Below are 13,252 nucleotides of genomic sequence, written 5' to 3'. Positions count from 1 at the left end.
AATCCTGCTTGACTAATGTACTGCAGATTTTTTGAGGAAATTACAAGCAGGGTAGACAAAGGAGATGCAGTAGACGTGGTGTACTTGGATTTTCAGAAGGCCTTTGACAAGATGCTGCACATGAGGCTGTTTAGCAAGACAAGAGCCCATGGAATTGCAGGGGAGTTACTAGCATGGGTGGAGCATTGACTGGTCAGCAGAAAACAGAGTGTGGGAATAAAAGGATCCTATTCTGGCTGGTTGCCGGTTACCAGTGGAGTTCCACGGGAGTTGGTGTTGGGACTGCTGCTTTTTACGATGTATGTCAATGATTTGGACTATGGGATTAATGGACTTGTGGATAAATTTGCCGAGGATACAAAGATAGGTGGAGGAGAGGGTAGTGTTGAGGAAACAGAGTCTGCAGAGAGACTTAGATAGTTTAGGGGAATGGGCAAAGAAGTGGCCAATGAAATACAATGTTGGAAAGTGTATGGTCATGCACTTTGGTGGAAGAAATAAATGGGCAGACAATTATTTAGCTGGGGAGAGAATTCAAAATTTAGAGATGCAAAGGGATTTGGGAGTCCTTGTGCAGGATACCCTAAAGGTTAACCTCCAGGTTGAGTTGGTGGTGAAGAAGGCAAATGCAATGTTGGCATTCATTTCTAGAGGTATAGAATATAAGAGCAGGGATATGATGCTGAGGCTCTATAAGGCACTCATGAGACCACACTTGGAGTATTGTGTGCAGTTTTGGGCTCCTTATTTTAGAAGCAGACATCCCACCCTGCAAAAACTCATTCAGGGCGGTAGTACCATCAATTTGCGGGAGACTCCCGGAACTTCCAGGAGAGGTGGGATGTCTGCAATAGAGTAGCTCCTTAGCAGCTAGCCAGCTAGTTTAAATAACGTTAGCTATGCTAATGAATGAATGACACCTGTTAAACTCACCTCAACATGTCTTTTACAGTCTTAACCCACCATGGGCAATAGAAAAGTCACTGTTGCAAACAGTGCAATGGGCAACACTGTCATTATTTTTGACCCCTATTAGGGAGGGGTACATTTTAGTGTAGTCTGGGGTGACGTACGTTTTATATTTTCTTTTTTTGGAACACTCTGCCACTCTGACTTTGGAACACTCGCTTGCTATCGTGCGTTTGTTCTCTCTCTCTCTCTCTCTCTCTCTCTCTCTCTCTCTCTCACATTGTATATAATTTGCGGGCATCTGGGAGCCACTATTAATTTGTGGGAGACTCCCGGAACTTCTGGGAGAGGTGGGATGTCTGTAGAAGGGATATACTGACATTGGAGAGAGTTCAGAGAAGATTCACGAGAATGATTTCAGTAATGAAAGGGTTACTGTGGAACGTCTGGCAGCTCTTGGGCTGTATTCCCTGGAGTTCAGGAGGATGAGGGGGAATTGCATAGAAACATTCCGAATGTTAAAAGGCCTGAACAGATTAGATATGGCAAAGTTATTTCCAATGGTAGGGGAGTCTAGGACAAGAGGGCACAACTTCGGGATTGAAGGACGTCCTCTTAGAACTGAGATGCGGAGAAATTACTTAAGTCAGAGTGGTAAATCTGTGGAATTTGTTGACACGAGCGGCTGTGGGAGGCCAAGTTATTGGGTGCAGAGATAGATAGGTTCATGATCAGCCAGGGCATCAAAGGGTACGGGGAGAAGGCAGGGGAGTGGGAGATGACTGGAAGAATTGGATGATTAAATGGCAGAGCTGACTCGATTGGTCGAGTGGCCTACTTCTGCTCCTATATCTTATGGTCTTGATTAGTAAGGGAGACAAAGGTTATGGGGAGAAGGCAGGAGCATGGCATTGACAGGGATGATAAATCAGCTACGATGGAATGGCAGAGTGGACCAGAGGGGCCAAATGGCCCAATTCATCTTTGATGTCTAATGGTCTCAATTCAGCTTTTCAGCACTGATCTGTTGGGGGATTCATTGCTGGGTTCAAGCAAATCGAAGACAAGATTTCACACTAAACTCCTGGCACAGTTGCATCTAGCAATGAGGTAGGAAAGGGCTTATCACAATCCTGGTGCAGCAGTGGGGAAGGCAAAAGTTCATGCCAGTTTCTCTGCCTTTTTTATTGCCAGGACACATACGTCTGTACTTTGACTGGACAGCCAAGAGAACGATAATGTGTTCCCAATTTGTGGAAGAGTGATATGTCTGTTATAGTGTATAAAATGAAGCATTTTTGATATTTACTTTGTGCCTTTAGAAAGAAAGCACATTTCTTAAGAATTCTTGTGAATGGCGTGTACACTTGTACCCTTTGGTTTTGAAACTAATGATACATCTCGGATATTATCAGTGTGGTTTGATTTTTACCCCTAAACTTTTACTTGTAAGCCCTATAGTCTGATTGCTTCGGCTGCTGGATCTCTTGAATAGCTGTTTGATATTAATGTACTTGTTAATGTCTTGGTGACGAGAAGCAGGACAAATGAATTTTTGTCTCCTAAGCCCAAGATTTTCCAATAAGACAGACTGGCTGTCAGAAATCAAGTACTGGTGCTCTCCAATTGCCACGGCCTGCAGACGGCACTTGGATGCAAAGTTTAACTGAAAATATCTAAGAAGCAAGATCGAGTCCCATTAAATAACTGAAGTGGGTTAATCTATGTAAATAAGTAAAAGAACCATGTTATTTTGGTTGTATCCTACTTGTGCTGGAAGGTACTGATGCCATAAACATTCAAACTGTTTTGTTGCCACCTTCCCTAAGACACCTACTTCACCACCCTTTTGGACTTTATAATTTGCTGTGTTTGAGAACTGGTTTTGCTAAAAAGCTTCTGTTCCCTTGCTTAAAGAGGCGAAAAACCTCGACAGTGTGAAGTGTTGCTGTTGATTTTCTTATTTCTTTTAGGCGGTATGCTGTGAGGATCACAAGCACTGCTGTCCAAATGGCTACACCTGTAATTTGACAGCCAAGACCTGTGAAAAGCAAAGTATCTTGGCACTCCGGCATGTCGAAGAGTCTCTGTCCTCTGATGTACAATGTGATGCTATGGTCCAGTGTCCTTCTCCAGCCACTTGCTGTAAGAGTGCCTCAGGCAAATGGGCTTGCTGTCCTTACAAAGAAGTAAGTACTTCAGCAATTGTGTGGTGTCTGCAGGTTGACAGTTGTAAGACTGTAAGACATGTCAACACTGACCAGGTCTAAACTGAGCTGGATTGTTGCTGGGGATACTGATCTAACATAGCTGGTGAGAAGACTGCATCTATTAGGTTCATGTACTTAAATTGACCAGCATCAGTGAATAATGCTATAATAAAGTTAAGCTGTATTGCACATGCACTCTCTTCCCTATTTGAATTGCTGCTAACAAGTACTGCTCTGAGCTGCTTTAAAATATATCCTGCCATTAGTGCAGTAAAAGTAACAAATGTGAAGTTATATAAAGCAAATTCTTCAACATAAGTGTTCACAGTGAGTCTAGAAATTGTTCTGTGGCTTACTTTGACATCATCTTGAAGGTGTTTGTCATTCTCTGGCCCGCTGAGACATGTACTAATAAATTTAAACTCTGCAGCTCTTCAGTTATCCTCAACCTTATCTTGGCTTTATTGTTTAATGTTACACTACAATCCTACATTTAAATCAATTGAATTATTCATGATCTGATCCCCTGTTAAGCATTAGTGCAGCTCTGGCCAGATTGGCTTGAGAAGCAGTAGTTCTTATTTGAATTTGATGAGATCTGTAATGTGAAAGATTGAGGTAATAATGCATCTTGTATTCAGTGTTCAAGTTACTGATTTCTACTACAGATTCTATTTCAGGGAGAGAATAATTAAAACATTGAAGTGTTGTAACCTCCAGATTCAGTAGGCTGCATTAGTCTGAGGAAGGCAGTCGCTGCCTCTGCCAAACTGGTGAAATCTGGTTTGTGTGGATGCTGTGTGATGTTTTCCCCTGTACAAGTCAGTACCACGAAATAAAAAACAGTACATCATATGCAATTAAACAACCGAACTTTATAATTCTCAATTGGACTAGAGGGCTAGTAAAGAAAACAAAAAGAAAAAGGGCCCATTTTAATGAAACAGTCTAATTTGTATATAAAGTTGGAGCTCACGATTTTCCCGTCCGTTTGTTCTCCATCGATTTTCCCCAGGGCGTCGTCGACTCCCGACTCCATTCCACATCCACTCAGTCCTGCCGTCTACGACCTCTCCGTTTTCTCATCTCTCTCCATCTTCTGGCAAACCAAAAGCCCTCTAATCCCTCACTCTTGGGCACACAAGAAAGAAAACCACTCCCCTCACTGGATGCTGCACATTCCAAAGCCCCTGTTATCTCTAGTCTTAATCCAAACACTGCTACTACAGAGAAACCATTACATTAACACCCTGGGAAAGGTTTCACTGCTAATGTCTTTATCAGTAAAAGTATTAATGTATTTGTGGATGTAATAGCTTCGGATGCTTTTCCTCCCAGTTCTTAGAAATCTTTATTAATGAAGAATCCTGCAATACATCTACTAAATTAACTGGATTTTAACAATGTGAGATATTCGATTGGCATTTTATCTTTTTACCCTCAAGTGAGCCAGTGGTTGGAGGTGGTCCATTTTTGCTCTGGCAGTCATCAATTGTGATCAGTGCAAAATTAAATTTGAGAAGCAAATGACCATCTTTCCTAGAAGCCCTTCATATGCCAACTATCATTTGGCAGATATGTGCCAGTGCTCTCATGGGAACAAATATGATTCAGATTTTTAAGTGTGTGACATTTGACTTTAACTAGGCTGAAGATGAGTAATAACTGGCATTGGGCAGTATCAGACATGCTATGAACAAATTAATTATAAGAGATCCATTCCAATACTTGGCTTGGATCACGATATGGAAATAAAGCAATTGAATGAGAAGGCATTATACTTGTAAAAGTGAACAGTTCAAAGTGTAAAACCTATTGACCTAATGAATAAAATCTTCTTGGGCTTCCAGCCGGGTACAAGTATCAATTTTAACCAACATTTCCGATAAACTCTGGCATCTTCATCAGGGATGATGCCTGGGCATGTCTAGTCCAGTGGTATATACACCCCTGTTGTCCATCCCTTCTGATTGGTTAGTCCACATCCAATCAGGTTCTCACTGTCCCACCTTGTTAGTTGAATTCCAGTTCTTATTTGGAGCAAGGCCTTGATCTTGGTTAAAATTCTTTTCTTCTAGTTTTATTTCAATGGCTTCCTTCACCAGGCACGGCACAGTAGTTTGGTGCCGAAGTCAATCCTATGGCCATTGCAAATGCAGTGTTCTGCTACTGCCAATTTCTCTGGGCAATCCAAAGAGACACCTGTGATCCTTGATGTGGGTTTCCATTGTGCGCCCCATCTGGTCGCTTATATGCTGCTCCACTTTCACAGGGAATCCTGTAAATGCCAGCTGTCCTAAGTCCCAGGTTATCTTTGACCCGCATAAGCTGTGATTTGAGCTTCCTTATGGGTTTGTGGATGGTATTAATCTGATATTTCAGTATCCTGGTGATCCTTCCACAAATCGTGGAAATGTATAGGGAAAACAGGTGGTAGCGACGAGTTGTTAGGTTTCCTGCTTTCTGTTGTCCCTTTAAGGGTGTGATTGATTTCCTTTACCTTGTAGCCATTCTGGAGGAATGTTGTGCATAATCATATTTCCTCGTGGAAGTGCTCTGGGTCCAAAATAGAGTTTACATGGTTATCAAAGCAGAAAGAACCACTTTATGTTGGGAGGTGTGATGGTGAAGGAAGCCATTGAAATAAAACTAGAGGAAAAGAATTGGGGAAAAGAATTTTAGCAAAGACGAATGCCTCACTCTACACAAGAACTGGAATTCAACTATAAACAAGGTGGGACAGTGGGAGCCTGATTGGATGAGGACTAACCAATTAGGATGGACGGACAATGGGGGTATAAATACCACTGGACTAGACATGTCCTGGTGTCATCCCTGATGAAGATGAGTTTGCTATGGAAATGTCAGGTAAAATCGATATCTATACCCGGCTGGAAGCTGGAGAGGAGTTTATTTGTCATATACGGCATAAAATGGAGATGCTGCTTAGTGGAGCAGTCATCGACGGAGTGATCGGAGGCACAGTGGTAGGGCTTTGGCAATAATGGGTCAAGGCGAGGTAAGTTACCTGTGAGGAATAGAACCAGGAAGTATGTCTGTGATGCTGGTGTTCTGTACTGGGTGTCAGATGTGGGAAATCCAGGAGACTCCCAGCCTCCCGGACAGCCACATCTGCACCAGGTGTGTCAAGCTGCAGCTCCTTGGGGACCGTGTTAGGGAACTGAAGATGCAGCTCGATGACCTCCGTCTGGTCGGGGAGAGTGAGGAGGTGATAGAGATAAGTTATAGGCAAGTAGTCACACTGGGGATACGGGAGACGGGTAACAGTCAGGAGACGGAAGGGCAAGAAGCAGAATCTAGAGAATACCCTTATGGCTGTCCCCCTTAACAATAAGTACTCCTGTTTGACTACTGTTGGGTTGGGGGATGGTGGTTGGCCTACCTGGGAGAAGCAACAGTGGCCGCGCCTCTGGCTCAGAGTCTGGCCCTGTGGCTCAACTGGGGCAGGTGTGACCTGTACAAAAAGAATGGGTTGCACTTGAATCCGAGGGGGACCAATATCCTGGCAGGGAGGTTTGCTAAGGATATTGGGGAGAGTTTAAACTAGAATTGCTGGGGGGTGGGAACCAAACTGAAGAGACGATTGGCTCACATAGAGAAAGCTTGGAGACAGTGCAAGAGGGAAGATAGGCAGGTGATAGAGAAGGGACGCACTCAGACCAGTGGTTTGAGATTTGTCTATTTTAATGCAAGAAGCATCATGAGTAAAGAGGATGAGCTTAGGGCCTGGATTAGTACTTGGAGCTATGATGTTGTGGCCATTACAGAGACTTGGATGGTTCAGGGGCAGGAATGGTTAGTTCGAGTGCCAGGCTTCAGATGTTTCAGAAAGGACAGGGAGGGAGACAAAAGAGGTGGGGGCATGGCACCGTTGATCAGAGATAGTGTCACAGCTGCAGAAAAGGAGGAAGTCATGGAGGGGTTGTCTACTGAGTCTCTGTGGGTGGAAATTAGGAATAGGAAGGGGTCAGTAACTCCACTGGGTGTTTTTAATAGACCACCCAATAGTAACAGGAACATCAAGGAACAGATAGGGAAGACAGATCCAGAAAGGTGTAATAATAATGTCGTGGTGGGAGATTTTGATTTTCCAAGTATTGATTGGCATCTCCCTAGAGTGAGGGGTTTGGATGGGGTGAAGTTTGTTAGGTGTGTTCAGGAAGGTTTCTCGACACAATATGTAGATAAGCCTACAAGAGCAGAGGCTGTGCTTGATCTGGTATTGGGAAATGAACCTGGTCAGGTGTCAGATCTCTCAGTGGGAGAGCATTTTGGAGATAGTGATCACAATTCTATCTCCTTTACCACAGCATTGGAGAGGGATAGGATCAGACAAGTTAGGAAAATGTTTAATTGGAATAAGGGGAAATATAAAGCTATCAGGCAGGAACTTGGAAGCATAAATTGGGAACAGATGTTTTCAGGGAAATGTACGGCAGAAATGTGGCAAATGTTCAGGGGATACTTGCGTGGCGTTCTGCATCGGTACGTTCCAGTGAGACGGGGAAAGGATGGTAGAGTACAGGAACCGTGGTGTACAAAGGCTGTTGAAAATCTAGTCAAGAAGAAAGTTTCAAAAAAGAAACTAGGTAATGATAGAGATCTAGAAGATTAAAGGCTAGCAGGAAGGAGCTTAAGAATGAAATTAGGAGAGCCAGAAGGGATGTGAGAAGGCCTTGGCGGACAGGATTAAAGAAAACCCCAAGGCATTCTACAAGTATGTGAAGGGTAAGAGGATAAGACATGAGAGAATAGGACCAATCAAGTGTAATAGTGGAAAGTGTATATGGAACTGGAGAAGATAGCTGAGGTACTTAATGAATACTTTGCTTCAGTACTCACTATGAAAAAGGATCTTGGCCATTGCAGGCGTGACTTGCAGCGGATTGAAAAGCTTGAGCATACAGACATTAAGAAAGAGGATGTGCTGGAGCTTCTGGAAAGCATCAAATTGGATAAGTCTGCAGGATCAGATGAGATGTACCCCTAGGCTAGTGTGGGAGGCGAGTGAGGAGATTGCTGAGCCTCTTTGCATCATCAGTGGGGACAGGGGAGGTTCCGGAGGATTGGAGGGTTGCAGATATTGTTCCTTTATTCAAAAGAGGGAGTAGAGATAGTTCAGGAAATTACAGACCAGTGAGTCTTACTTCAGTGGTTGGTAAGTTGATGGAGAAGATCCTGAGAGGCAGGATTTATGAACATTTGGAAAGGCATAATATGATTAGGAATAGTCAGCATGGCTTTGTCAAAGGCAGGTCGAGCCTTACAAGCCTGGTTGAATTTTTTTGAGGATGCGGCTAAACACGTTGATGAACGTAGAGTGGTAGATGTAGTGTATATGGATTTCAGCAAGGCAAGGTACTTGATAGGTACCCCATGCAAGGCTTATTGAGAAAGTAAGGATCCAAGGGGACCTTGCTTGGTGGATCCAGAACTGGCTTGCCCACAGAAGACGGGAGTGGTTGTAGATGGGTCATATTCTGCATGGAGGTCGGTGATCAGTGGTGTGCCTCAGGGATCTGTTCTGGGACCCTTCTCTTCGTGATTTTTATAAATGACCTGGATGAGGAAGTGGAGGGATAGGTTAGTAAATTTGCTGATAACACAAAGGTTGGGGGTGTTGTGGATAGTGTGGAGAGCTCTCATAAGTTACAGCGGGACATCGATAGGATGCAAAACTGGGTTGAGAAGTGGCAAATGGAGTTCAACCCAGATAAGTGTGAGGTGGTTCATTTTGTTAGGTTAAATATGATGGCAGAATATAGTATTAATAGTAAGACTCTTGGCAGTGTGGAGGATCAGAGGGATCTTGGGGTCCGAGTCCATAGGACATTCAAAGCTGCTGCGCAGGTTGACTCTGTGGTTAAGAAGGCATACGGTGCATTGGCCTTCATCAATTATGGGATTGAGTTGAAGAGCCGAGAGGCAGCTATATAGGACCCTGGTCAGACTCCACTTGGAGTACTGTGCTCAATTCTAGTCGCCTCACTATAGGAAGGATGTGGAAGTCATAGAAAGGGAGATTCACAAGGATGTTATCTGGATTGGGGAGCATGCCTTATGAGAATAGGTTGAGTGAACTCGGCCTTTTCTCCTTGGAGCGACGGAGGATGAGAGGTGACCTGATAGAGGTGTACAAGATGATGAGAGGCATTGATCGTGTAGATAGTCAGAGGCTTTTCCCAGGACTGAAATAGCTAGCAAGAGAGGGCACAGTTTTAAGGTGCTTGGAAGTAGGTACAGAGGAGATGCCAGGGTTAAGTGTTTTACGCAGAAAGTGGTGAGTGCGTGGAATGGGCTACCAGCAATGGTGGTGGAGGCAGATGCAATAGGGAAGCAACTCCTGGACAGGTACATGGAGCTTAGAAAAATAGAGGGCTATGGGTAACACTAGGTAATTTCTAAAGTAAGTACATGTTCGGCACAGTTTTGTGGGCTGAAGGGCCTGTATTGTGCTGTAGGTTTTCTATGTTTTCTTTTTCTATGATTGGGTACAGATTGAGTACTCTTTATCTGAAATTCCAAAATCTGAAAATCTCTGAAATCTTTTTTTTTTGACTTGACGTCACAAATGGAAAATTCCACAAGGTTCCCAGGCGATGTACAGGTCTCTATGTTCCAAAGACAGTTTTGAGAAGTAACCACACATGTGTTTTTAAAAAAAGTTAATGAAAAATGAAAACCACCACATAAAATGAAAAACAAAGATCTCGATCATGGATTGAAAGAGTGGATTCATCAGCATCAGAGAGTGGTCAGGCCCCACTTGGAGTACTGTGCTCAGTTTTGGTATAGCCTGTGTTGTGCTGTAGTTTTATATTTCTATATACTGAGAAAGCACTAGATCCTGTATCTACCCAAGTTTAAGGGTATGTTTATCACTAAAATTGAGATGTTTAGCCCAGTAGATATTTTACATAGTTAAAATTAAAAATATATATAACTGGAGCTCACTCACTATCATCAACACCTTGTGCACAAGTTGAAATAAACATTCTGGACTAGAGAGCAATAGTAATTTTGTTTATTGCGTTAATCAGTGCACACTTGCTTTCTGTAATTCTGCCTCAGAGTAGCTTTTCTAGGGTTGAATGTCAGAAGAATTTGAAGACAGGTGAAATTGAGTTAATTGCTTGCCTTAAAGATAACAAACTGATGTGCACATACCCTGTCTTTTGTAATCTAATATCTGGAGGGTTACTAATCTGATTTGATTCTTTTGCAGGCTACTTGCTGTGAAGATAAGATGCACTGCTGCCCAAATGGCTATATGTGCAATAAAGGAGCTAAAGTATGTACTTTGCAGCCTCGGCTCCGCTGGGACCAACTTTTCTTGAAGCGCAAAAGGATCTTCAACATCCTGTAACCTGTTTTGTGCCCCTGAACCACTAGCTATTTAATGCTCTGAAACAAAATCTTTCAGTTTGTAAACTTGAGAATTGTTCACCAAAAAAAAGTTTTGGCTAGCATTTTTTTAGTAGTGAAATTTCTGGTAACGTGTACTACACGAGGCATCTCTGGGTGGCAAAATCCTGATTGCTAACTGCCTTGGAACTAGATTTAAGTGGGTTAAATGCTTGCAATAAAATGCTTTCTGGGGATTTTGTGAACTGAATTGTGTTTTTTGTGCATTGCATAGATAGTGAATTTAAAATTGCATTACATTGAAATAAAGCAACTCAAAAGAACAAAAGCAGACAACTTACCTGCTTGATGCTTGCCTTGATTTTTTAAAAAATGTACTTCTAAATCTTTCAATTCAGTTGTAATTTTTTTTGTGTATTAAGTATGCTGTACATGATTGTGTTCATAACCATCACATCTAACAAACACAAACATTTGAAAATTCTGGTAAATGCAGTGTAGACAATGGTGGAGGGTAGGGTGAGGGAGAGAAGATGTATATAATTGTTTGGTTTGGCCTATACATGCTCAAATGAAAGGTTCTGGTGTATCTCTTTATCGGTGCCTTTTTTTGTATATTTGAACCTGGCATAGTTGAGTGTGTCATCCTAGAACTAGTATTCCAGCATCTTTTCTGGCACGAGTGACTTCAGCAATATTAAAATTGTCCCTTGGCATTAAATTGGCTAGTTAGCTTTATCTAAAAATGCAGCACCCAATGATCCATTGTTGTTTTCAGATGTCAATTGCTGCTGTTCCATCTTTAATAAGAATATCAGGAATCTAAGATCTGTAAGTGTCTATTCTTTTTAAAAAAAACTGATATTATATAACATTTTTGACAGTCTGTTGTATCAGATGTTCCTCAGTCACTTGCCTCAGTGTTTCGCTGGTTGACCCACACATCTTGAATTGCCTAGACGTGGTGGGTCTCATCAGAACAAGGATGATTTTAACAGGGTGCAAGTTTAACTAGGGTACTCCGATTGCTTAAGACAAAGTGTCAGCTAGCCGTTAAATTGGGGGTCATGCATGCCTATCTGATGTTATGCTGAAATATCCTATAGAAGTAATGAGCCACAACATAATGGAATTTGAGGTTTTAAGTTTCATGTGTAAAATTTGATAGGTATTAATTAGGCTAATATTCCCTCATTGTTGATGGTAGGTGCATTTTATCTATTCCTGGCTCAGTTCTAGTGTGTCTTTTCCTACAATTTCTAAAACTTAGTACCTTACTCAAGCTAATGCTGATTTAAAGATGAAGGCACAAAATGTGCTGGTGCAAGGTCTTTGGCTGGCATGCAGAATTAGAACTGCATTCCAGCAGCCTCAGTAAGATGACAGAAACTTTCAGCTATGTTAAGATTTTTTCACAGTTTGTGCACAGGATGAATACTGGCTCACATTTCATGTAATAGAGTTACTGTTAAATCTTACTGTAAATGTTGATATAAAAAATCTAGTATTCAGCAATAACATCATGCAGCAAGGAAAAAAAGCCCATTTAACTTAACTGGTCCTCATCACCCAGTAGGTCTCCTTCTCTATTAACCCTTATCCACTTGTCCATTGCCTCTATGCTTGTCAGAGACCCAGCTTCAACCTCCCTCCCACCCTGTCTCTCCCTGGTAGTGCATTCTAGATACACTCTTAAATCTCTAAACTGCCTTGTCCTAAACCTATTTCCTCTAATTTTACCCACCTCTATGGGGGAATGTTTCCTGCAATCAAACCTGTTGGCATTCTTCAACTTTGTATACTTCAGTTATGTACCCTCGATCTCCTACTTCAAAGGAAAAGACTTGACTTCTCTCTGATAACTGAACAGCTGCATCCTAGGCAACATTCTGATGAATTTCCTCAAAACTCTCTCCAGTGTTATCATATCCTTCCTATACCTGCATGCAGTACTGAGATAAAAGTCTGAGGAATGTTTTAAGTTGGTGCATAAGCATCCATTTTTGTATTGAATGCCCTGATTAATGAAGGCTAGTGTCCTGTGACTTGCCAGCCACATTGTTTACCCATGTTGCCATCTGCAAGGATCAAACAGTCTATTCCTAGGATCCTACCATCAATGGGGTATGTCTTACCCTCCTTAATACTACCATATTGTTTAATGTTTCTAAATCATTTCCGAATGAGTTGTGTATTTGGGCAATTTTCTAGATCAAATAATGCTTGATTTCAGTTTGTTTTTAATTTGGAGTACTTTTTTCTGTTAAAACAATACAATTCTTTAATCGTATCCTCCACTGTGCTACTTAATTAAATGTCTTTCTTATCTGATCAGTGAGACTTGGTCAGCTTGTTGGGTTTGAGCATCAGCTCACTTGATTGTTGGCAATCTACTGCTTTAGTGTTACTGCGAAGGTGATTTATCATTCTGAAGATCATAATTGATTGTACTATGTAGCTTTTTGTTTGCTATTAAATAAAACTGAACTGATTTATTAAAAATCCTCCCTCCAGTAATTCTGCTTCATCAGTATCTTCTGCATACCAAAGGAGTAAAATGGCTGGTTTGGGTAAAGTACAGGGAATATGCATCCATCCCATCTCTGAGGCCATAGGGTGGGTAGATCTGAATATAATCTCTGCTTTATTTTGGACTAAGGATCCAAATCAGTTAACTCAACTGCAACATGAGTTATAGTCTATGATGTGGTCTTCCTAGCTGGTATTCTATTCTATTGAATAATTCA

The 13,252-nt window shown here is 41.9% G+C and overlaps 1 protein-coding gene across 4 annotated transcripts in view; it reads left to right on the top strand.

Moving 5' to 3' along the window:
* The window catches only part of LOC134340503 (progranulin-like), a 77,415-nt gene extending 64,400 nt beyond the window's left edge, over nucleotides 1-13,015 (top strand). For all 4 annotated transcript variants that reach the window (XM_063037812.1, XM_063037816.1, XM_063037813.1 and 1 more), the window contains 2 exons: nucleotides 2,883-3,098; nucleotides 10,366-13,015. In XM_063037812.1, the coding sequence (XP_062893882.1) occupies nucleotides 2,883-3,098; nucleotides 10,366-10,506 (357 nt within the window). In that variant the 3' untranslated portion in view covers nucleotides 10,507-13,015. The remainder of the gene's footprint in view (nucleotides 1-2,882; nucleotides 3,099-10,365) is intronic.
* Nucleotides 13,016-13,252: the final 237 nt, after the last annotated feature.

Source organism: Mobula hypostoma, chromosome X1 (genome assembly GCF_963921235.1).
Source record: "Mobula hypostoma chromosome X1, sMobHyp1.1, whole genome shotgun sequence".
In the NCBI taxonomy this organism is placed as follows: Eukaryota; Metazoa; Chordata; class Chondrichthyes; order Myliobatiformes; family Myliobatidae; genus Mobula; species Mobula hypostoma.
This window is presented reverse-complemented; position numbering and strand designations above follow the sequence as displayed.